Here is a 26226-nt window from a genome sequence, read left to right as displayed (position 1 = left end):
TTTGTGTTCCAGATATTCTAGCAACTGAACCTTAATTCTCTAAAGTTAAAACTAAGGTAACACAGTTTCCTTATTTTTACCTAAAGAAAAAGTGGCCATTGATGTGAAAGTTAGCTACTAATACAACTAAATTGTGGTGATTCCTTTCTTTGCTGTTGTAGATGCTAGTGCAGAGGGAACGTTAGTATCTTTGTATACAGCAACACTGTGGAGATAGGAATCTGATTTCTTAACATAGCCCGAGTAGGGCCTAATAATGATGTGACAGTTTTTGAAGGTAACTTTGATTTGAGTGCTCTCTCTTTCTTATACCCTTCTAATGTGCAAAGTATTTGAAAGTAAATCTTTTACATAATACCTGCTAACACTATCATTAAATGCTATTTGTTCACTACACATCCATAAGATATACAATGGTGGACAAATAAAATATTTTCTTGATGGATTAACAGTCTATTAACACTTCATTACATTTAGTGTTCTTTTTTTTTTTTTTTTTTTTTTTTCCTTTTTGTCTTTTTTCGTGTCCGGCAACGGACCACAACCCTCAGTGTTGCGCCCGCACCGGACCGGGATCGCAACCCTCGGTGCTGCGCCCACCCCTCGCTCAGCCAGTGAGCGGGAACCAGTCTGTATGTGGGATCCGAACCCTCAGCGGGAGTGCTGCCACGCTCCCAAGCGGCGCACTGTAGCAGTGCGCCACCGGGCCGGCCCTACATTTAGTGTTCTTAAGAAAACTTTTAGGTTTGTTTGAAATAGCTGGAAACTAGAATATTTGGCTTTGATGTTCCATATGTAATTTCATTAAATTGATGTTTCGAGGTTTTAGTGAGCTGAAGAGCAAAATCACAGACTCTTCAAGGAAAACAGAAGAGCAATTTCTAAAATTTTTCAGACTTGTGAAATTTTCCAGATGGGTAATTAAGAGCATATGTCTGGCTATACCCTGATTTAAGCATCAGCCTTCAAATAATTTTGAATATACATTGTAGCAGACCAGTTGCTTACAGTTGTATTAAATCCATCTTATTACTAATGTGATATTGGCTTTAGGCATATTCTAATGGCTCTTGAGCTGATATGTATAAATATTTATCAGAATTTTAGGAACCATCTAATTTAGGCAACTTGTGCTGTCCCCTTCCCCCCAGTGATATTCTTCCCCAACCTTATTCCTATCACCAGGAAATGATACTTATATTATCACTAATTTTCATAAGCATATATTATTCCGATTTTAAAGATGAGGAAACCAAGGCTCGAGGACGTTACCTAATTTTCTCAGCATCACCCACCAAGTAGATAGTGGTATTAGAATTCACACCTTGCCTTCTTTGCCTCTTAAATCTCTTAGTATTTTTATTCCATACTGTTTTTGAGGGAAAGTAACAACTATAATTTTGTCTCAAGTGAAACCTTATATATAAGTGCTCAATAAACATCTGCTGAACAAATAACCTTGTGAAGTATTCAGGCTGCCAGATTAATTGCAAATTTTCCAACCAGTTGTTTTGCTTTGGTGAATTATAAGGTAAACTAAAAATGACACATGACTAATTTCTAGTTTTCAGTCTTAGAATGTTAACATAAATTATTTTGAGCTTGAACAGCTACTCAGTCACTATGCATCAGATTGCCTCCCTTGGATCTGTGATCTCTGAAAGTCTTTGAAGATAGTAAAAAAAGGACTTTGAGCTGTTTTCAAAAATTCTGAATAAAAATTGTGAAGTTATCCTATTAGTGAGGCCGCACAGCCTAATAAAATTATCATTTATTTATTTATGGCTGACATCACTTCAGTGAGAGGCTACTGGTTGGCCTCATGATTAACAGTTATGTAAGTGACTGAAAAGAGTTAATATGTAGTTAAGCAGATAAATTTTTAAACATGGGATCCATTTGTGTGCAGTAAAAATTGTCCTTGCAAAAAAAAAAAAAAAAGTATTCATGCTAGTGAAAAGGATTAGAAACAGCTATAGTAGAACCACAGGTCCTTTAAGGTACCTTAGAGATAATCTAGTCATGTTTTTCCTCTGATAGAGGAACCTTTATCATACTGATGGATGCTCAGCAAGCCTTTGCCTGGCTCCTTTCGGTTACTTATTAGTCAGATTGATTTTTTTCTTTATATTGTACTCAAATCCATCTAACTCTAACTTCCACCCTCCTAAATTCTTCTCTTTGGACCAGCTTTAAAAAATGCTGAGTGATAGCCTTTTAGATTTTAAAGACAGCCGTTGTGTTTCCCCTTAGGCTTTGTTTTTAAACATAACTGTAGTACCATTAACATTTCTTGTATGCAGTTATTCATAGACCCCTCTCAAAGAGAGGGCCCTTCTTTGAAATGGTTGATTGCTATGAAATAGTATATATATTTATTTACAGTCAGTAAATTTGAAAGGATATCTTGGAAGTTCTGTCTGAATAGGAATGAAGGGGTGGTAGGTGCTAGGAGTGTGCTGCTTCTTGAACCACAGCACTTTAGTGAAAGTTAAAAAACAACAAAAAAACCTCTGTTCAGATAAATGCTCACATATTACAAATTTAGTGAATAATTTCCAGGGATTCATGGACCTCAAAAGCCCCAGATAAAGAACACCTGGTTGACAGTAGAGGGAAGAGAGAAGGAGTTTTGTTTATTAATCCCATCCTTCTAACATGCACTAGTTATTATATGCACAGACTTTCTCTTGGGCATTTTGATGAGAGCATTAAATGTAACTTAATGTTCAAGAAAGGATTGACATAATGTTTCATTTGTATCTTTTAGTACATAAAGATTATGTACTCATTTTGTGCTGCTTTTTCATATATTGGTTAAACTTGTCCTCAAGGAAAACTTTGTTTTCATTTTATGGATTGGGCAAAGTGAAGTGTAAAAAGGCATTGGTAATTATCAATATCAGTGTTGCAAAAGGTAAAAATGAGGGCTGGTCTTAATTCCTGTTGCTTTGTTCATTTGTCTTACACATTGAAGTAGTTTATGATAATGTGTATTAATCATCAGACTCCTTTTTTTTCTCCAAAGGACACTCTGATTGTATGGTCTGAAGCAGAAAATTATGACTTGGCCCTTAGCTTTCAAGAAAAGGCTGGATGTGATGAAATTTGGGAGAAAATATGTCAGGTAATTGTAAAAATAGAAAACCAACACGCCCTGTTTAAGTATTTTGGGCTTTTTTGCCATGCTTTCAACTAATACCTAAGAATTTAAATAAATTACAAATAGATTGTTTAAATTCACTGCTGTCTGTGAAAAGCTTGATTTAAAGGAAGGTATAATTTATTGGCACCAAACTGTCCAACCCTGACCTTTGCTGAACTCCTCCAGAGTTTTATATCTGACTGCCTTCTTGAGAGCTCCTCTTTCAATGTTCACTAGCAGCTCAAACTTGATATAGTCCAAAACCAAACAGTCTTCTCGCCTGGATCTATTCTTTCTTCCAACTTTCTCATCTCAATAAATGCTATCTAGTTGATGAAATCAGAAACTTGTGGGTCACATTTACCCTTCCTTCATCCCTTATATTCATTTAGTCCCTCAATAATAAATCTTAGGTCCATTCATCTATCTTCATTTACACCACTATCATAGTTTTCTAAGCTACCATCATTTCTTGCCTTATTAATTTCATCTTGACTGGTTGTCTCAAATTCACATTGCAGCTAGAGTGATCTTTTTTTAACATGCGTGTCTAATCACATCACACTTTGTTCAGTAAATTCTTGTTGCTCTTGAAATAAAACCTACCCGGGTACTGATGAGAAACCTTCCCTATCTCCACATTTATTTTAGCTGGAGAGTAATCTTTAGTGCATTTCTTAAGTCATTGGTTCTCAAAGTGTGGTCTCCAGACCAGTGGCAAGAGCATGACCTGGGAACTGATAGAAATGCAAATTCTGAAACCCCTACCCTAAACCTTCTGCATCAGAAATTCTGTGAGTAGGTTCCAGCAGTTATGTCTTAACAAGCCTTCTAGGTCAGACTTCCTGTATAAAGGATAAAATAGTAAATACTTTAGGCTTTACAGGCTGTACAGTCTCACAGTTGTTCAGTTCTTCTGTTCTAATTTGAAAGTAGCCATGGACAGAACATAAATGACTGGGTGTTGGCAGTCTTCTAGTAAAACTTTTGTTTACAAAAAACAGGTGGTAAGCCAAATTTGGCTGTAGTGTGTCAGCTCCTGTTTTTGGTGATTTTGATGTACCCTGGGAGTTTGGGAGCCATAGCCTTAATAGAAGCTACAGTGTCCTTGAGGCACAGTTGTTCCTTAACTTGTAGAATTTCTTTCTACCATATGTTCTACTCAGCTGTGTTTTTTGTAAATTAACCTGCCTGTTAAGCTGTCCCTTTCTTTCTCTAAGACATGAAAGACTAACAATTATATCTGAATGCCTTCTTTCTTTTCACTTTTTCTATGCTTTCTGTCCAACAGTTGTTTTTATAGCGTATTCCTCTAGATTTTGTCTTAAAAGATTCTCCACAGGGCTAGCCGGTTAGTTCAGTTGGTTAGAGCACAGCCTTATAACCCTAAGGTCACAGGTTTGGATTCCCAAACCAGCCAGCTGCAAAAAAAAAAAGGAAAGGAAGAAAAAAGTTCTCCACAAAGAGAGATGAAATTAACGAGTTCAGGCTGTACTAAAAGTGTCCATTATTCAGACAAATTTTGTTCTTCATCTTTCTGGGTTGAACAGTCCCACCCCAGATACAGTCTTCTACGAGGCCAGTATTTAACTCAAACCTGGACTCAATCTGTAACTGTCATGCCTGACTCTCCTTTAACATTGTCTGATGTTTACCTTTCCTTGCTCTTTAATGCCATAAATTTTTCAGTCGTTTTCACTTAGGCCACAGATAGTAGTATATGAAGGCTTTCTCTATAATAAATTACCTAGGAATTGTGGCTGTTTTACGTTCTTTTATGGTCCTTCCCTCCACCTGTTATTTAGTTTATGCTAAAGATATCATTTCTTAATCACTCGTTTATGGATTCTGTCTGCACTTCTCAATCATTTTCTGGATCCCGGCTCATTCTGTGGAAGTCATTACATTTTATTTTCTGAGATCTTATATGTTCCTCTTATTTCTTGAACCCTATTCACCATTTCTGACCTAGAAATAGCTAAAAATCTCCCCATTTTTTTAGTGCCCTCCTTGATAGTTATTAATGTCTGAACCCAAGAAGATAGCATTCTCATTATAGTAAGAGCTCTCATCCATTTCCATTTGGTTTATTAATCAAAACCTATCATTCTTGTTAGAGGTAGTAGTCACACAGCATCGTGAATGTAATTCCATGCAATTCCATATTTAAAATGCTTAAACTGGCAATCCTCATGTTATATATGTTTTACCACAATAAGACAAAAGGGGGAAGAAATCTAACATTTTTCTGTGGGTAAAGCCATAGCTTGGGTATTAGGAACCTAAAGCTATAATGAGAACTTACATAATTAACAAATTCAGAGCCAACTTGACACCATGCCAGATACAAGCTGTGAATGTGCCTAGCCTTGTTCTCAGTAGTGCTGCCCACTGGGTTGAAGACAAGACCATATCATCTTAGAGCATATTTCCAGATAAATATTCCAGGCCATTTTTCCTTCCAGTTTTCATCAACAGTATCTTAACCATGCTAAGCAATTTAAGTTTCTTGGCTATTTCATATAAGGTCTAATTTTTCCATCCCTTTAGCATTCTACTTGGCCTGTTGGGCTGTGTTAGTGGTCAGTGTCCCAAATTCTAGGGCCAAGATAGCAAAATTTGTTTTATTTTTAAATCTGTCCTTGACCTTTTATAAAAACATGCTTTTATCATAGAAATGTATTTAATTGTGAACACTTCTAAGTTAATTTTTTGTAATCAGAGCCCCTACATTGACATAAAGTTGGGGTTTTTGATAGATTTTAGGGCTTCTAGGGATGATGAAGGCTACAGGTTTGGGTGTGTAGAGAGAAGAACTTTTCCATGGTTGTGATACTTAACTTTCAGCAGATATTCTTGGAGGATAGTCTACCACATGTTGATTGCACTTACTTTGTACATAGCTTCATTTTTGTGTCCTATCCAGTTTTTGTTAATTATATTTTTGAGCTACCATCCAACATTTATAGCAAATCAATGACTCAGTTTGGTCCAAAGCCAGTTTGTTCAGACTCTGGCCCTGGGTTTCTAGAATCAATTGACATTAAGTAATTTTCCTTGTTGCTTACAATTATATATATTTTCTGTGATAACAGTGTTATGATATTTGGTATTTATTTGAATTTTACTTAAATATTGAAGAGATTGGTGGTAGCTATCCCATAGCACAGTTCTAGAAATGTTCAAGACTTGCCCTGGTCAGTTGGAAAAGAGGGCCATGGATATGAGATGTGTGTGGATGTTTTAGCATCAGCTTTCTATGTTGTGGGTCTGCAGGAAACTCTTTCATCACAGTCTCACTTAGTTTAGCCTGTCCTAGAAAGTTGCTTTTGCTGGCAAACCTTGTACTTTATAAGGAAGCTCAGTCCATCTCTGAACTTTAAACTAACTTCCTTAAAATTGAAAGTATATGTTAATTTAGAAAAATTGGCAATTGTGTCAAGTTTGAAAAAAGATTCTTAAACTTGAAAATTAGCATTATAGTTTCCTTATAGCATCTCTTATAACATTTCATGTATTCATCTAAGCATACTGTTTAGGTTTGCTGGTTTATATTTTGTCAGCTATCACAAATTGTTTTTCATAGGTTCAAGGAAAGGACCCTTCAGTGGACATCACTCAAGACCTTGTGGATGAATCTGAAGAGGAGCGTTTTGATGATATGTCATCACCTGGTTTAGAATTGCCATCTTGTGAATTAAGTCGCCTTGAGGAAATTGCAGAACTTGTGGCATCATCTTTACCTTCCCCCCTTCGCCGTGAAAAACTTGCACTAGCACTGGAAAATGAGGGTTATATTAAAAAGCTCTTAGAGCTTTTTCATGTGTGTGAGGATTTGGAAAATATTGAAGGACTACACCACTTGTATGAAATTATCAAAGGCATCTTCCTCTTGAATCGAACTGCTCTTTTCGAAGTTATGTTCTCTGAGGAATGTATAATGGACGTCATTGGGTGTTTAGAATATGACCCTGCTTTATCACAACCACGAAAACACAGGGAATTTTTAACCAAAACAGCCAAGTTTAAAGAAGTGATTCCAATATCAGATCCTGAACTTAAACAAAAAATTCATCAGACATACAGAGTTCAGTATATACAAGATATGGTTCTACCCACCCCTTCAGTCTTTGAAGAAAACATGTTATCAACACTTCACTCCTTTATCTTCTTCAATAAGGTAGAGATTGTTGGTATGTTACAGGTGAGTTAGATCATTTTTTTTTCCTACTTTAAAAGATATCCTACTTAACTGATACTATTTGAACTATTAATTACCTTCATCAACAATTTTTCTTCCTTTTAAACACCTAAATTGAGTTTTAATTTTGTTAAAGTCTAAAGGCAAATTACAAGAGATTATAATATATAATAATACTGTGAGACCAATTGTTGTATTTGGGGTAGGGAAGGTAAGTGATAAAGAAATATAGCTTGAAGAGATTACAGAGGAATGACATTAATGAAATGACTGAATGTCAAATTTTAGGGATAGTAATCTTTCATTTATGCACAGAATAGAATAGATTGGAAGAGGGAAGAGAAAACAGGGAAGCCAAAAGAAATGTTATTAAATACAGAATTTAAATTCTATAGAATTTATAGAAGTCCCATGAAATGATATGGTACAGGCCCAGTTTTAGGGTCAAGGCAGTAGAGCAAAGGAGGCAAATTATAACTACATGTATCCCTACCAAAAGGCATATTTTTATAATGGATGAGAGTGTGGGGGAGTTAAAGAGATGTGAGTTTGTTTCAGCTCTGTCACTTAACAGCTCTGTGACTTGGGCAGCTTTCTTAACCTCTTCAAACTTTGTTTTTCTATTTGAAGGATGGTAATATTAGTGCCTACCCCGTAAAGTTATCTGAAGATTAAAGATTGAACATGATGCAAGACTCATGAGCATTTCTTAAAGTATCTATTAATAATGTTTTATTAAATCCCCAATTTTCTTTTTATAGTGTACCCAGTCTCTCAGATTTGGTGTTTTAGGGTGCTTGCATTAGAATTGCTTACAGTGCAATATACTGGGTCTGCAGTCAAATGCTCTACCCCTGAGCTATACCCCCTGGCCTAATATACTGGGTTCTGTACAAAACATGTAATCAAAATTTTGGCCGAGGGTTGCGGTCCCGTTGCTGGTCCCCGGTCCGGTGCGGGGGCAGCACTGAGGGTTGCGATCTGTTGCCGGACACGGAAAAAGACAAAAGACAGAAAAAAAAAAAAAAAAGCTCTGAATTGAGCTTTTTAAATAATTGTCATTTTTGTATTTTTAAAACATGAAGGAAGTTTTATCTTCATTTTCATCTACATTTGAGAGGTTGAAGAACCTTAAATTCTGAAGGTTAAAACCCTGTAAAAATGAGGGGTTGACAAACTGGCCCATGCCTGTTTTTTTAAGTAAAGTTTTATTGAAACACAGCCACACTCATTCATTTACATATTGTCTGTGACTGCTTTCGTACTGCAACAGCAGAGTTGAGTAGTTGTAGTAGAGACCATATGGCCCACAAAGCCAAAAATATTTACTTTCTGGCCCTTAAATAGGCCTAGGAAATAGCGCCTTGCCAAAATATAAGAATAATCTTTCTATTGTGAATCTCCAGTTAATCCTTTAATAGTTTAGTTTTTCCTCTCAAAGAACAGCATTGCCACTACCATCTTTCCTTTTTCCAGTTATTTCAATTTATATCTCATATTATAGCATTCTGACATTATATTTTAGTACACTGGTTATTAACATAATTAAATTTGTTCTTTATTTCATAGGAAGATGAAAAATTCCTGACAGATTTGTTTGCACAACTAACAGATGAAGCAACAGATGAAGAAAAAAGACAGGAATTGGTAAGAAATTACATATCGTGAAAGGCATAAAGATAAAATAACAAACCTCTTATCTTCACTTATCTATTTTTCTAATTTCAGGTTAACTTTTTAAAAGAATTTTGTGCGTTTTCACAAACGCTACAACCTCAAAACAGAGATGCTTTTTTTAAGACTTTGTCAAACATGGGCATATTACCAGCTTTGGAAGTCATCCTTGTAAGTTTGTTTCTCCTCATTTTTAATTACCATTATTTTTTTCAAACCACAAAAGTAATTTTTTAAAGTGTAACATGCAAGTATTTGATTATAGCCAATATTAATATTAGCTGTGTATTACATAAAGTTAAAGAAGATATAAAATCTCATTATTAAGAGTCCTCACACAGTATTGAAAGAATGCTCAGAGGAGTTTTCCATATTTTTAATAAAAATTTCTTAACTTTGCAGCCTATTAGATGAAATGTTAAAATAGAAAGGCAAACCAGGAATAAGTGATTTAGAAAATATAATATTATCCATAGAACAAGAATTTTACATGCAGAATTTCTTTGACCTTTTATATTGCAATGTCTTCTTATTCACATAAGCTGTAAGCGCTTTTCATCTGCAGGGCATGGATGATACACAGGTGCGAAGTGCTGCTACTGATATATTCTCATACTTGGTTGAATATAATCCATCCATGGTACGAGAGTTTGTCATGCAGGAGGCACAACAGAATGATGATGTAAGTAAGAAGTTAACAGAGCAAAAAATAACCAGCAAGGTAAATATTATTTGCACTAATAGTAAGTATTTATACATAGGTAGCTATAACTGTATTTATTATCCATTTTTAAGGTTTAAATTGTTGCTGTTTGGGAAAACGTAGCCATAATATCAAATGACTTATTCTTCCCCTAAATTGGTTTCTATCTCAGTTTATATATATTTATTGTGTCCTACAGCAGTTATTTATGTTCAATTTAAATTTCTTTAAACATTTTGACATCAAGTTTCTTTTTAATTCTGAAGTTAATTTGCTATGTTGTCTTAATTCATTTAATCAAATTATTCTTCTATTTGGGGAGTTATGAGTAACTTCCCCAGGAAAACATTGACTTTGGTATGAGTGGATTCTCAAAATCATCAAGAATGTAGAAATGAAGCAGCTGTTGTCTTGTTCACACACACACTACCATCTATGAGAAATTATAATAGTTGTATCAATTTTAAAGTAACTAAGAGAATATATTCTGGCAGTGTGAAGGGCACTTCTGGGTTGTATGGTGCCTGACATTAGTAGGAGCCCTAAATGTGTGTGCTCCTCTGCTTTATTTTCAGATAATTAAAACAATGATTCTGGTTTTTCCTCCTTCCCCCATAAAATTTTGAGAGTAACTTTTTACTTAAGAATAGATTAAGATATTCTGCCCTCAACTCCTTATTAAGAGAGGGTGGGGAAAGAGATATCTTCTTAGAAAAAAATTCTGTGCAGAATTTCATCCTATGGTATTTTTACAAAATGAGAAAATAGACTTGTTACTTTTTGGAAAGATTCTAATTAACATGTTGTAATGTCAAAATGAAGTCGAATGCCTAATAACTTCTATATTTAAGGTTTTATTTTTAAATTATAGTGCCAGGGTAGGTGCAGAAATGTACCAGTTTGAACTGTCGAATGTTATGTCGTGTTTTCTTTTATGAAATAGTCCTATCTTGAGAACCAAAATATCTGTATTATTTAATATAAGGACTATTCTTGTTGGCCCCGTAACCCAGTGGTTGAACATCCCTTGATGTACTATACTTCGTAATACTTCACTTACATGCAGTTGTCCTCTTGATTTCCACTCGTGATCATCATTTCCGTATACTGTCTGCATTTTCTCTATCTTTGTTCATTCTACCATTGCATATATAGGCAAGCACAGGGATTTTCTCACTGAATTCCTCTCAATTTTTATTTATTCCTTGGGCCAGTAACACCAGTCATAATAGGGCCTCAGGAAAATCAGCAGTTTATTTTCTTTGACATTTGGAGTCTATATAATCCATTTGTTCTGTGCATTCTGTAAATGCCATAGTTTTGTTTTCCCCAATTTCAGACATTAAGATACAAACTAATTTTTTTCCTGAACTTATTTTTAAAAGAAACTATATCATTTCCGTAATAGAGAACAGGTATCATTTGCATACATAGAAGGAATCTATAAAAATAAATGCAGCGATGGGCCGGCCCGGTGGCGCACTGGATAGTGCGCCGCTTGGGAAGCGCGGTGGCGCTCCCGTCCGAGGGTTCGGATCCCACATAGCGACCGGCTCCCGCTCACTTGGCTGAGCAAGGCGCGGGAGCAACACTGAGGCTTGCGATCCCGTTGCCGGTCCCCGGTCCGGTACGGGGCAACACTGAGGGTTGCGATCCGTTGCCGGACTCGGAAAAAAGACAAAAGACGAAAAAAAAAAAAAAAGAGTATAGTGTTCAGGGGCTGCCAGTTAGCTCAGCTGGTTAGGGCACAGTAAAATAAAAAAAAAAAAATAAATGCAGCGAAAGGAAAACAATGTTATAAATTCTAGCTTAATATTCTTACTGTGAAAGCTATGAACCTAAAGCCCGTTAGCATTCTTCAGAAGGTAGATTTTGTTGTTAGAAAGGTGTAAAGATCTATTAGCACCAAACTGAAACTTTGTTTTTCCTTTAATCAGAGGAATTTAAAAATAATAGAAAAAGAAGCTTTCTCTTCTTTTTGGTACTATTTAGTGTTGTCCCTGTACCACACTTTAGGGAAAAAAACACTGCCATATCCATATGTCCTATTAAAGAAGTGAGTGAGTCATTTCATTTTCTTTGCTATTAGCAAGACAGCTAGAGCTAGGTGTAATACTGTAGTATATGTCTTAGTGTGTGCTTTTTCCATTTTCTCTTGTAGTAAATGATCCTTATCATGTGTATTTTTCTCACCAGGACATTTTGCTCATCAACCTCATTATAGAACATATGATTTGTGATACAGATCCTGAACTTGGAGGAGCAGTCCAACTTATGGGTCTGCTTCGAACTTTAGTTGACCCAGAGAACATGCTAGCCACTGCCAATGTAAGCCATGGGTGGTTTTCCACTTTTTCATAGCCAGTATTTTTTGTTTATTGCTGGTAGGAACCAGTGCAGTATGGATGTTCATGGATGTGCTTTTGATTCCTTAGAAAACAGAAAAGACTGAATTTCTGGGTTTCTTCTACAAACACTGTATGCATGTTCTCACTGCTCCCTTACTAGCAAATACAACAGAAGACAAACCTAGCAAAGGTAAGCTAATACAGGTTGGTAGTTAAGTTCTCTGTTCTTGAATTCTGAAACTCAAAGTTGGTATAAATTAACACTCTAGAGGAAGGCAGAGGTGGGGGCTGCACAGTGTGCCCTAAAGTAACAGTCTTTAAAAGTTGAAACTATTAGATTAACATAGGGGTCTAATAATCTATTTTCAAAAGGGATGTTCAAAGTAAAATTTCTTCTAAAAGTGCTATAAACAGAGATAACAGAAATGTAGAAGAAGAAATGGATAATTACTTGTTTTCAGAATTTTAGAACAATTTTTTATTAAACAATATTTGTATTTAGTTTGTATCTAAATAAATAAATAAAAGGAAGTAGCTATTAAGAAATTCATTTTAAGTTATTTGTACTCCAGATGTGTAGACAGAATTTTTTTTTTTTTTTTTTTTTTTTTTTGGTAGACAGAACTTTTGCTCAGTATTAAGTTATTTTTATTTGCATTGAGGATATGTTAGTAGTATTTGTTATTTTTGCATTTTATTCCTTAGGGCCTATGTGTGTGTGTGTTTAGGGATTAGTTTTAGAGTCTTCGTTGTGAAATTCCTTATTAAAGCTTCAGGAATAGATACACATTATTTCGTCATATAAATTCTTAATATAGTATATTCTACTTGTAATACTGCTTATAGAAAATACATGTTAAATTTACTTTTTCATGTGGCTCTAGAATCAAGTCTTTGAAATGTGAATATCCATTTCTCCTATCTTTATTTAAATTATGTAAAGCTTAAGGCTTCTTTCCAAACCCACATGTTCAATTCATTCAACATTTATTGAGAACTCATTATGTGGAAGGCACTGTGCTGTAGTCTATAGGGGCTTAATGGAGGGAATTTTTTTTTTTTTTTTTTTGTCTTTTGTCTTTTTCCGTGTCCGGCAACGGATCGCAACCCTCAGTGTTGCCCCTGTACCGGACCGGGGACCGGCAACGGGATTGCAACCCTCGGTGTTGCCCCCGCGCCCCGCTCAGCCAGTGAGCGGGAACCGGTCTGTATGTGGGATCCGAACCCTCGGGCGGGAGCGCCGCCGCGCTTCCCAAGCAGCACACTATCCAGTGCGCCACCGGGCTGGCCTAATGGAGGGAATTTTAAAAGTGAGTAAAATACTTTCAGAGGCTTGCTGCCTGTGAAGACTTAAAGATAAGCCGGTAATTAAAATTCAGTGTGGACTCATGTATAGTAAAGAAGGCACAAAACACACTGGAATCATGGGAGCAGGGAGAGAGTTAATGGCACCACAGATGAGATGGTGTCTGGCAGGACCTCCTGTGCTATGTGTACATCTGTGAGGGGATGCGTTAAGACACATGGTAGAGGGGCCGGCCCGGTGGCGCACTGGATAGTGCGCTGCTTGGGAAGCGCGGCGGCGCTCCCGCCCGAGGGTTCGGATCCCACATACAGACCGGTTCCCGCTCACTGGCTGAGCGAGGCGCGGGAGCAACACCGAGGCTTGCAATCCCGTTGCCGGTCCCCGGTCCGGTACGGGGGCAACACTGAGGGTTGCGATCCGTTGCTGGACACGGAAAAAAGACAAAAAAAAAAAAAAAAAAAGACACATGGTAGAGGGTTCTTAGACTTTGGAATAAAGCAGATCTTCTAGATTTGTATCCTAACTCTGCCTTACTAACTTTTCTGACTTGAGTCTAGTTAGTTAATAGACTTGTAATGTTGTAAAACTAATTCCTTATAGGGTTGTTTAAATTAAAAAAGAAAAAAGCACAGTTTCTGGCACATTGTGGGCATTCAGTAAATGTTAATTCCCTCTTCCCTAAAATCAAAATATTTGGGCTAATAGAAGTAAGGATTTTACTTGATTAGAATTTGAGTTCTTACATTTGGGAAGGAAAAAATGTTAGCTATTAAATATAATTGTGTTTTGTTTATTTTAGATGATTTTCAAACTGCCCAGTTATTGGCACTTGTATTGGAATTGTTAACATTTTGTGTGGAGCACCATACCTACCACATAAAGAACTACATTATTAATAAGGATATCCTTCGGAGAGTGCTAGTTCTTATGGCCTCAAAGCATGCTTTCCTGGCATTGTGTAAGTGTTGCTTCAGATAGAAAGAATTATTTGTTATCTTTACATATTATCATGTTGTTGGCATGTTTAGATCTTATTGCCTGGAAGGAAACGATCACTGATTACAGGTCAGGAAATCTAGGGTTTTTTTTGTTTTGTTTTGTTTTAAGAAGATGACCGGTAAGGGGATCTCAACCCTTGGCTTGGTGTTGTCAGCACCACGCTCAGCCAGTGAGCAAACCGGCCATCCCTATCAGCCAGTGAGCAAACCAGCCATCCCTATATAGGATCCGAACCCGTGGCCTTGGTGTTATCAGCACCGCACTCTACCGAGTGAGCCACGGGCCGGCCTAGGAAATCTAGGTTTTAATGCTAACTCTGCCACTGATTATATAGTTTTGCCACATTGAGCAGGTAATTTTCTTGCTTTTTCATTAGCATCCAGCAAAGGGGTTAGGGTTATTTACAAATTATATTAAAGTATTATATTCAATTATTAAAACAGCACTTTTGATCATTTTACCTCACTTATTTAGAGTATGGGTGGCAAACTACAGCTGTGGCCAAATCCAACCCGTGGTCTATTTTTGTACAACCTGCGAGCTGAAAAATGGTTTTTATGTTTTTTAAGGATGGTTTTAAAAAGAAAAACTAATATGCTACAGAGACCATATGTAGCCTACAAAGCCTAAAATATGTTCCATGTGGACCTGTATGGAACAAAGTTTAGACTCTTAGAGCAACAGATAGTCTTTTAACAAGACGATTGTTCTTAATTATGTGTAAGTTTTTCAAAAACTGACTTTCACAGTGTTCTTAAGACCCTAGTTTGTTGGAGTACAACATGTTTCTGAATTGGAAATGTTAAACCAGAATGCTCTTAATTATGCAGCAGCCAGACTTCCTAGGTAATGAGTTTCCATATTTAAATTGTCCTTATTGGTAATCTGGCAGACCAAGTTTAGGGGGTACTTTGGAGGCTCAATGAGAGATGTTTGCTAGTAACTAACTAATGCCTTTTGGTTTTTAAAGGTAAGTTTGGTTGTTTTAATGTTGTTGCTTTTAAGGCATCGTAGTCAGCCACTAATTGGACACCTGAACATATATATCCATTTTTGCTGTCTTTTTTCACTTCATTTTTAATTCTTTTCCTTAATTGATTTTTGAAAATATACTTAAATTATAAAAACAACATTGTTTTTAAGGATATTTCTATTGTTCTACCCTATCAACATTTTATCTTCAAAATAGTATTGGACATTATTTTCCTTCTAAAAAATTCATTGAACTTTCTATCTGGGTGATTTTTGTCATGTTTCTTGACCTAGTTTTTCAGACTAGTCTACATACTGCAGTATGTACTGAAATAACATGTGGTCAGAGTATATCTTCTTTTTCCAATTTTCAGATATTTGGTACAGTTACTCTCTGCTGAATATCCAGGATCTTTGATATTACTTAGCAACCTTTTTCAGTCAAAATTCATAGGTAGCATATGTAGAATTAACTTAGACTTTCTAAGGACAGCAAAAAATAAATTCATTATTTCTGTTCTACCTTACTGTTGCTTATATCCATGAGCTTAGTGCATGCCAAAGAAGGGCTTTTAGAATCAATATTCATTTTCCTTATATACCTACCAGAAAAAAAGCACCAAGGTCAAGTTTAGAAAGAACTCATAAGTCTTTGAGTCATTATTTCAAGTCAACACAGAGGGTTTTGTTTGAGTGTGGGAAAGGCATTTGTGAACAGATGGGACAGAATGTAAAAACTGAATAAGTTTAGACAGTTTTATTTTAACAAGTATATTAAACACCTACCATATTTCATTCATTCTAAAATGTGCATCTTGGGCCGGCCCGGTGGCGCACTCGATAGAGTGCGGCGCTTGGGAGCGCAGCAGCGCTCCCGCCGAGGGTTCGGATCCCATATAGAGACCAGTCCGCTCACTGGTTGAGCACGGTGCGGGCGCAACACCGAGGGTTGCGATCCCGTTACTGGTCACAAAAAAAGACAAAAAGGAAAAATAAATAAATAAATAATAAAATAAAATGTGCATCTTTACACATTTATCATCTCTGAAATCAAGGTGAGTCTTATAATTCTTGGTTTGTCATGATCATCGGTAGCTCTTCTAAATCATTTTGTTTCCTTAGTAGTAGGAAAAAATAAAATTTTTTGCAATCAGTGGCATCTTAGGTTTGATCAAGTACAACATATACCTGGTACTAGGAGAATAAAGATGATTAAGACCTGTATTCAGCTAACAAGTGAATCAGTTCATTAGGAGAAGAGAGTCATATGAAAATCGTAATACAAAATAAAAAGCACTATATTGAGTTATGTTTGAAAACTAGTGGAAATAATTTATTCTAAATTCATGAGGCAGATCAGGATTTCACAAAAGAGGGTAACTTGGGTTGTGTCTTGGTTATAGGAGAGTGTGACATTCTTGCTTGAATACACAATTAGGATGTTAAGTGTAAAAAAGAAAAAAAAGTAAAAAAGCGTGGTGTGTTGGTTTGCTGTATGTAGGACACACAAGTCCAGTGGGAGATTGGCAAGATATGCAGCTGAAAGGGAAGGCCTCTTCTTTAGTTCAGTTCTTCATCTCATTATTTTGCTTGTAGTATTGTAAAGAAAATATGTCATTAATGAAAACTACCGAGAGACTCATTACAAGTAAATGAAAGTTTATATCGTTGGAAATTAAGTGTGCCAGCAAAGTCTTAGTTATGTTTTATCATTGTTGATATTCTCCAAACTGAGTCAGGTTATCAATTAAACTTAACTCTTTCTCATATAACTTCTCAGTAGGCCTCTCTTCCCAGCATTGAGAATATGAGTTTCTTCTTAAAGAAGGTGCCAGTCATTAGGAACAAGCCCTTTTAGGACTGGCTTTATACTATACAGTAGAAGTTTTTATCAAGGATTTCTAAGAACTCAATATAAATTTGGGGAGATTTAAGATATTTCTGGTTCTTATGAGAAAAGTACATAAATAAAATATCAAGTATGGTATTTTTTAAGGGAGGGTTTTATAAATGAGTGTAGATGAACACCTGTTAGTGCAAAAGATAATGAGCAGTTAAATGTAAACACTTTAGGGACTTAGGGAACTTTTTATTTATATCTGCTGTGGTTTAATTACTGCATATTATCATATTTAAAGATTACTAATTGTGTATGTAGGTGAGACCAGCATTCTTTTCTAAACTCAGTCTTTATAGGTTAGATACTTCCCATCAGTCTGTTTCCTTGGCCTTTTCAAGATTCTTGGATCTTAAATTGTAGCCCTTTAGCTCATACTTTTATGTTGTCTAGTTTTTTGTTTTTATTAAAAATATGAAAATCTATAAAAGGAATGAAATAAAAGCTTTATTGTAGAGGCTTTTATTCAGCTATCACTACTTACATGTGAGGCAAAAAGTCTCAAATTTATTACATGAAATTTCATATTCTGTGAGGTAAAGTTGAAAAGAAATTTTTTAAGAGATGATTGAAACTAAAACTAAGCACAAGAGATTCCTGGCATGTTAATGGTTAGCGATGTCGTGAGTGGAAGCAGAGTGCACTTCTCATTGAAAATCCTATGGTTATGCCAATTTGGCCTGTCTCAAAAGTTTTCTCTAATCTCCTTTGAGTGACTTGACTTTATAGACTTCACTGGTAAAATTTTGAAAGTAACTTTTTAGTCAACAGCAAAGAATAGTGGTTGGATATTTTTGATGCAGTTTTTTTTTCAGGGATGGGTTTGAGTGGAAATAATAATACAGAGTTTTTTATATAAATAAGTGAGGGCAAATGGAAATGAGGATCAAAACAAAAAGACCACTAGAACCACCTTGTGTCTACATCAGCAATTTCTAGATAGAAGTACTCTTGAAGAGGTAGTCGTGTCATCTGCATGCCCTGGTCTTAGTGAATTCCAGGAAGGGAGTTTCTTTTCACTTACCTAGGAACTGCATGCAAAACAGAGGGATCAGTGGGTGTGTGTTATAGTAGGACACAAGTCTCCACAAAGCCTGCAAAGTTGGAGTACCAGTTCTTAAAATAATAAGAGATCTTGCTTTAATTACTAAAAGCTTAAAATTTGGCCTATTAGCATGAGCTCTAAAATATTGATTTTTTTCTGACACGTGGAACTGCCTCACCAAGTTCCTTTTTCAATTAACATTAAAAAACCAACATTAGGGCCGGCCCGGTGGCGCACTGCTACAGTGGGCTGCTTGGGAGTGCGGCGGCGCTCCCGCCGAGGGTTCGGATCCCACATACAGACCGGTTCCCGCTCACTGGCTGAGCGAGGTGCGGGTGCAACACCGAGGGTTGTGATTCCGTTGCCGGTCCTGGTCCAGTACGGGCACGACACTGAGGCTTGCAATCCGTTGCCGGTCATGAAAAAAGACCAAAAAAGGAAAAAAATAAAAAAATAAAATAAAAAACCAACATTAATTATTCTTTTGGGAAAATAAACGTTGCCTTACCGCACAGAAAGATGCCTCTTATTGTTTAAAATGTCTTATTTCACCATGCTTATGTTTTTGAAAATATTCAGTAGTTTAAAAAATAAAATGCAATTATTATTCTATCAACTATTCTCCCTGCCCAGAGTGTTTCTTTAGAAAGACACACTCTTAAATAAGTTGGATTGTTAAGGCAGTTTATAATCAACTGTACCTAATTGGGCATTCACTTGTGGACCTCTTTTCTGCCAACTAAAGAAAAATTGAGCTGCTTTACTCCTCTGCCTTCCCACCCAGAAACCGTGTCAGCATGGTTGCCTGGCTACCTGCTCATGAAGGACTTGATTAATAACAAATTGGCAATTTAACGAGCCACTTCCATGATCTCCAAAGAAAACAAAATACAAACACAATATTTAATCTTGCCAACCGAAGACGATGTGACTGCATGAAGTGAGTATGCTTTTTTGAACTGTTTACAATAACTGGGGCATTAACTTACTGATAATTCCATTTAGGTAAAGAGGGCTTTGTTGAAGTCTAGCTGTCTGAGTATATTTGGATCTTGATGAATGGTGACTTAAGTAATAACTCCCCATACCTCAAGATATAAATATACCTTTTAATCTGTAAGTTAAAGCCTAATTAATTGTAAAAAAGGAAAACTAGGAAGAATATTAAAAAGCATACTCGCTGCAATAAGCACAGAGGACCACATTATAAACAACATTCTCTAAATTTATTTCTAAACTATGGGAAGGCAAATTTGGGGTCATGCAGATTTTTGTGGGTTTGCAAGCATTTCTACAACCACATCCACAAATAAACCATGTAAATCCATGAACTCTCATGCAAAATAACAAGAGCGTCCAAAAATTTTGAAGATCAAATTATACAGTGGATTGCCCTAATAAAACAATGGTTTTTCTATTGTTTTTAAGGTGTATATAAAAGAATATGTTGAGAATTTTGTATCTTTAGTAGTATGATAGGTAAATTCATTTGTTTTAGCTCTTATTTCAAATATAAATTACATTTTGGTCATTACTAACTGGTTTATTTTCAGAATTTTTCTGGCTCTCTAAGACTTGTGTTCTATGATGACATACACTACTTTTAGAATACATTTTTCTGATAACACTTATAATCCTTATCTTTAGGTTCACATTTCTGGAAGTGCTAACGTATCACTGTGCACGAAGAATTACTGATATATGTTAAACACATTTTTTGTTTTTTATTTTTGGATAAATCTAAAATATGGAAGTATGGTATGTGATTTAAACAACAATGCCTCTGTATTTCAGGTGCCCTTCGTTTTAAGAGAAAGATTATCGGATTAAAAGATGAGTTTTACAATCGCTACATAATGAAAAGTTTTTTGTTTGAACCAGTAGTCAAAGCATTTCTCAACAATGGATCCCGCTACAATCTGATGAACTCTGCCATAATAGAGATGTTTGAATTTATTAGAGTGGTAGGTTCTGTATTTTTTAATTTAGAATTTTGGTTTTAATTATTTGAGAAGTTGAATACACACTAGTGGTATTTTGGCTTACTTGAGTTATTATATTTGGAGAGGATTTAAAAAAGTAAAACCAGTGTTACCAAAAAGCTTGTGAGAGATTCAATTCAAACTCATCTTAACTCTCAGCAGCTATGAATCTTATATGGGATGGTTTGACAACTGATTTAACACTGTTATGGTATAATAATTTTAAGAAAGTAAAGCTGTAGTTGATGGATAAGCATTTGAATGTGTTCTTTTTGACTTTCACATATATATAAAGAGCAATTTCATAATAAACTCTTCTTGATTCTTTAATAGTATATAGTAAACTAGTGGTTCTCAAACATTGTGTGCAAAATTATCTGTGGCATGCTTTTTTTTTTTTTTTTTTTTTTTCCTTTTTGTCTTTTTCCGTGTCCGGCAACGGATCGCAACCCTCAGTGTCGCCCCCGTACCGGACCAGGACCAGCAACGGGATCGCAACCCTCGGTGTTGCTCCCGTGCCTCGCTCAGCCAGTGAGCGGGAACCGGTCTGTATGTGGGATCCAAACCCTCGGTGGGAGCGCCGCCGCACTTCCCAAGCGGCACACTATAGCAGTGCGCCACCGGGCCGGCCCTGTGGCATGCTTTTTTAAAAATTGTTGTGAAATACACATAACATGTGACTTGCCATTTTAATCATTTTTAAGGGTACAGTTCAGTGGCATTATTAAGTACTTTCATATCATTGTGCAACCATCACCACCATCCATCTGCAGAACTTTTCTGTGGCATGCTTTTATTTATTTAATTTTATTTATTTATTTTTGTTTTGTCAGCTGGTCAGTACGGGGATCCGAACCCTTGACCTTAGTGTTTTTATAGTACTTTAACGAGCTGAGCTACCTGGCCAGCCCTGAGAGTGCCTTGCTTTTAAAATACTCATGCAGGGGCCGCCCGGTGGCGCACTGGATAGTGCGCCGCTTGGGAAGCGCGGCAGCGCTCCCGTCCGAGGGTTCGGATCCCACGTACAGACCGGCTCCCGCTCACTGGCTGAGCGAGGCGCGGGAGCAACGCCGAGGCTTGCGATCCCGTCGCCGGTCCCCGGTCCGGTACGGGGGCAACACTGAGGGTTGCGATCCGTTGCCGGACACGGAAAAAAGACAAAAAAAATAAAAATAAAAAAAATAAAATACTCATGCATAGGGCCGGCCCGTGGCTCACTCGGGAGAGTGTGGTACTGATAACACCAAGGCCACAGGTTCGGATCCTATACAGGGATGGCCGGTTAGCTCACTTGGGAGACCGCGGTGCCGACGCTCACTGGTCATCTTTTTAAAAAATAAATAAATAAATAAATAAAATAAAATACGCATGCCTAGATCCCATTCTGCCCCAGCCCCATGGAATCAAAATCATCTAGGGTGGGACCTGGGCATTTACTTTGGAAAGACACATAGATAATTCAGAGCTGTACCAAAAATCAGGGACTGTTAAAATAGCCAATGTATGTTATTCCCGTTTTTAATGTTGATTATCTCTAAGATTGTATAATAACTTTATAAAATTAAACTATTTTTGGTGAGTTTTATGAATTCACAATTATGCCTCACCTTGCTAAAATGACATTTTCCTCTCATTTTCTCATTACAATTTTTTTCATAGGAAGATATAAAATCATTAACTGCTCATGTAATTGAAAATTACTGGAAAGCACTGGAAGATGTAGATTACGTACAGACATTTAAAGGACTAAAACTGAGGTTTGAACAACAAAGAGAAAGGCAAGATAATCCCAAACTTGACAGGTAAATTACCATATATTTGAATCTACTCATTCAGAACCAAGTTGTGAGGTGGTGGCTCTTTTCTGTTTATTTGGTATTATCTGGCTTGGCAGGGAAGGGGGAAATTAGGCAGATGGTGAACAGAAGTTGTAGTTTTTTTTAATGGTGAACGTAAATGTTTTCCTGAAGGTGTAGATGCATGAGTATAATCTGCAGGCTCTTCCTCAGGCATATATATATATAAAGCTAGATGATGAAAAACTATCAAACACTTTGGTGGCAATGAGACTTCATGTGTTCAGAATAAGAACATTACCTTATTTGCTTTGAATTTCTTTAAGGTCACAAATTGTTCTAAAAAACTTCTACATTTTTCTAAATACCTGAATTCACATTTATAGTACATTTTAAAATCTATAAATAAATACATGTTCATTCCTGATGTTAACAAGTTTAATAACTGATGTGGAACAATACAATTTTGATAATATGAAGTTAAGGTAGATATGGTGGAGTGTGTTTTCTATTACATGTCCAGTAAATCTGGTTTTTCAGTCTTCATGTGTTTAAGTCTGTTTATCCCCATTAACCTATTAAGATTATACCTGATTTTGGAGCAGTACTTGAGGACCATCTTTAAAAAGGTCCTTATGAGTATATTTACTGTCCTTTCTTCTCTTTACTCACAGTATGCGTTCCATTTTGAGGAATCATAGATATCGAAGAGATGCCAGAACACTAGAAGATGAAGAAGAGATGTGGTTTAACACAGATGAAGATGACCTGGAAGATGGAGAAGCTGTGGTGTCTCCATCTGACAAAACTAAAAATGACGATGACATTATGGATCCAATAAGTAAATTCATGGAAAGGAAGAAATGTATGTTGGAATAATGAAGGCTTTCTCATTCTAGGTTTATTCTTTATTTCTTGACAAAATGATTAGTTTCTACTTCATGTGATGACATAGATTTTAGGGTGTAACTGATGATAATAGCTCTGTTGTGAAGGTGTAGACTAAATTTTTTTCTCCTTGATTTAAATTTTCTTAATTTGAGTTAAGGAAAAACATATTAATTCAGGAAGGGCAGAAATACTGAATATGATACTGAATATTTCATTCCTTCTCTGGAGTAAATTCCAGTGGATAATGATATTTATTTAGTATTTTGATAAGCTTTGTTCATAAATTGAACTTTAGTGTTTCCTCATCTGGGGGAATAAAAAAAAAGGATAAAGATGGGTGACAACTATTGACAGTATTCTCGTTTTTAGTAAAAGAAAGTGAGGAAAAGGAGGTGCTTCTGAAAACGAATCTTTCTGGACGGCAGAGCCCAAGTTTTAAGCTTTCCTTGTCCAGTGGAACAAAGACTAACCTCACCAGCCAGTCATCTGCAACAAATATGCCTGGTTCTCCAGGATCACCTGGATCCCCAGGATCTCCAGGCTCTCCTGGATCTGTCCCTAAAAATACATCTCAGACGGCAGCTATTACTACAAAGGTACATTTTTTTACTTTCCCTAATTTAGACTTTCCCAATAATAATTGTGACTGAGACTCCCTTTGGTTACTGTCTTCTGGAACCAATTTAACATTTGTGAACTAGAGGATGAGGTCCCCTGCCGCTGCCTCTGCCACCAACACCACCACCTGAACTTATCTAAAAGTTGAGAAGTTTCTGAAAGTTTATGACCAATGCAAAAGTCTGAATATACTCTGGTTTTGGGGGGTTTTTGTTTTGTTTTATTTTGTTGCATTTTAGAACTACAGGTTCAACTTTGTATGTCAAAACATTTACAGAAATTTAAAACTTTCCAGTTATTTCTTAACTTTCCGAGTTAATACCCAGATAAAGTCTTTGTGGGGGAAAAGATAATCTACATATCTGGACACTCCTAACTTTATTTTGCTAAGCAAGGTTTATTTAAAAAAAGAATTAACCGTCACTAACATTCCATATAAGAAAAGAATGAAAGTTTAATATCGAAAATGTAGAAAAGACATAATCAGAATAAAACCCAATTCTTTTGGCTGCCTGACTTATGCTGCCGCCCCCCAACCCCCTGCCTTTGGGGGGCGGGGGGCAGCTAGCCAGTTCTGGGATCCTAACCCTTGACCTTAGCGTTATTAGGAACATGCTCTAACCAAGTGAGCTAACCTCTTTTTTTTTTCCTTTCTTTTGAGACATAAAATATGTTAATTATTGGACTAGCAGTTAAAAAGACTGGCATATTATTTGGTTGTAAAGCTTCAGGCAGGGTAAAATTACTTTCCCTAACCTCTAATAGTCTGTCCACTCTCATTTCTGGTGGTCTATTTATCTTATGCAGTTTTCATATTGTTATACTATTTTAGACTGTTTTTTATTTTATTTTATTTTTTCCCTTGGCTGGCCAGTACATAGATCTGAACTCTTGACCTTGGTGTTATCAACACCACACTCTAATCAACTGAGGTAACCAGGCAGCCATGCTTTAAAAAAATTTTTAATGCATAAGTACATGTCTCTGCCACCCAGCAGTACCCCAGTTAAAAAGGTTGAAGAAGGATCTATATCTTTTCTCTAGACTTAAACACAGGTATTTTAAGATGTAGTGTTTTGTTTTCTGTTCTTTAAATAATCTTTATTTCTGAACAGGGAGGTCTCGTGGGTCTGGTAGATTATCCTGATGATGATGAAGATGACGATGAGGATGAAGACAAGGAAGAGACGCTACCATTGTCAAAGAAAGCAAAATTTGAATCATAATGGCAACTGCCTGTGATCAGTACCTGTTGAAAAAACTGGTTCTCTGTCCCTCCCCCCAACAAAATCCATAGCGAAGCGCAGTGGTCTCTTGTGAATGACTGATACAGATCAGCCTCCCACACTTGACTTCTGCTCATCAAGTGCCAATTCAGTGGAGCAGGAGGAGGGGATATCACACGAATAGGAGAAAGACTTAAGCCTTTGAGCTCTCCAGCCTGGACCACACATTGCCCTTTTCTCAGGGAAGGAAATGGAAACAAAAAGCCAACAGGGCAGAGGTTTTGTAAGTGGAACTCTGGATTGATTGGTCAGTTGCTACAATCAACATATGCTTTCTTGGACCACGTTTGAGACTCAGAAGAATGGGCCTTTCTGCCATAATTCTTCACTAGTTAAGAATGCCAGCAGTTTCTTTGTATAAAGAGACCTGCCTTTAAAATCATACATTCTGAACATTTTAGTCAAGCTAAAACAGGTTTGGAAAACCTCTGGGGGAGGGGCGAATATAAAGTTTCCTCTTTTTTATCTGTTCCCTTTGCCCTTCAAACTGCAGATTTTTTTTAAGTGGGGATTTGTCCCTACTTGATTAAAGATTGAGTGGAATTCTAGATGTGGTCATTTGTGTCATAATTTTTTGTTTGTTTCATTTTGGTTTTGATTTTTATTTTCTCCCCTGAGTGTATGCTTAGTTGTTGGGTATATATATTTGGGACCATTAAAACTTTTTTTGATGTAATATAACCTAATGTTGTGCTGGTACCTGTTTTACCATGTGTAATTTTTGTTCTACATCACAGTTCTTAATTTGTTTAGAGTTTTATGAAAGATGGTATAGTTTTTATTGACAAAAGCAAAGTAATCTTACAACTATGTGCATACAAAAGCAATACTATTTTGTGACTAAATATTTTATATTAAAATTTACATCAGCAACTGTCTTGGGAATTCAGGGAAATAGAGTGGAATTTAAAACTTCAACAGTTTTGTTAAACCTAGAGACGCGAAATTAGTATTCCAAAGAGATTCTGAAATTTCATATCTTGGGGAAATGACGGTACATTAAATCAAAATTGAGGATGGATGATTTAAAAATAACATATTTGACTTTTGAATAAAAAGAAAAGTGAATAGTAAGAGAAATTGTATTAGTTGTATGTTTCTTGTTTTTTTAAACTACTCCCTTTGGAATACCAGTCGTAAGAGTTGTAAGTGGTGGTTCCTAAGTAAATACCTGGCAAGAGGACCATCAGATACCACCTTGTTTAAACAGTATTTTTAAATAGGTTCTTTTCATTGTCTTACATGTGATAAAATTCTTTCAAGGAAATGAAAATAAATACCTCAATTCCACATACCCTCCCCTTTTTTTTTTTTTCCCCAAAAGATGACCGGTAAGGGGATCTTAACCCTTGACTTGGTGTTG

At 36.3% G+C, this 26226-nt stretch overlaps 1 protein-coding gene across 2 annotated transcripts in view; it reads left to right on the top strand.

The window, feature by feature from the left end:
* SMEK1 (SMEK homolog 1, suppressor of mek1 (Dictyostelium)) overlaps positions 1–25943 on the top strand; it is a 38144-nt gene extending 12201 nt beyond the window's left edge. Inside the window, exons 3-15 of one of the 2 annotated variants that reach the window (XM_008570361.1) lie at positions 3029–3127; positions 6732–7349; positions 8916–8993; positions 9075–9191; positions 9586–9702; positions 11920–12051; positions 12159–12261; positions 14177–14335; positions 20085–20254; positions 21932–22074; positions 22743–22933; positions 23329–23555; positions 24693–25943. In XM_008570361.1, the coding sequence (XP_008568583.1) occupies positions 3029–3127; positions 6732–7349; positions 8916–8993; positions 9075–9191; positions 9586–9702; positions 11920–12051; positions 12159–12261; positions 14177–14335; positions 20085–20254; positions 21932–22074; positions 22743–22933; positions 23329–23555; positions 24693–24803 (2265 nt within the window). In that variant the 3' untranslated portion in view covers positions 24804–25943. Of the gene's footprint in view, positions 1–3028; positions 3128–6731; positions 7350–8915; positions 8994–9074; positions 9192–9585; positions 9742–11919; positions 12052–12158; positions 12262–14176; positions 14336–20084; positions 20255–21931; positions 22075–22742; positions 22934–23328; positions 23556–24692 lie in introns of both variants that reach the window. The other variant, XM_008570360.1, reaches the window with a different exon arrangement.
* Positions 25944–26226: the final 283 nt, after the last annotated feature.

The sequence above is a fragment of the Galeopterus variegatus genome, unplaced genomic scaffold (assembly GCF_000696425.1).
Source record: "Galeopterus variegatus unplaced genomic scaffold, G_variegatus-3.0.2 Scaffold597, whole genome shotgun sequence".
Taxonomy (NCBI): domain Eukaryota; kingdom Metazoa; phylum Chordata; class Mammalia; order Dermoptera; family Cynocephalidae; genus Galeopterus; species Galeopterus variegatus.
Note: the sequence above shows the minus strand (reverse complement) of the source record. Positions and strands in the feature narration are given on the sequence as shown.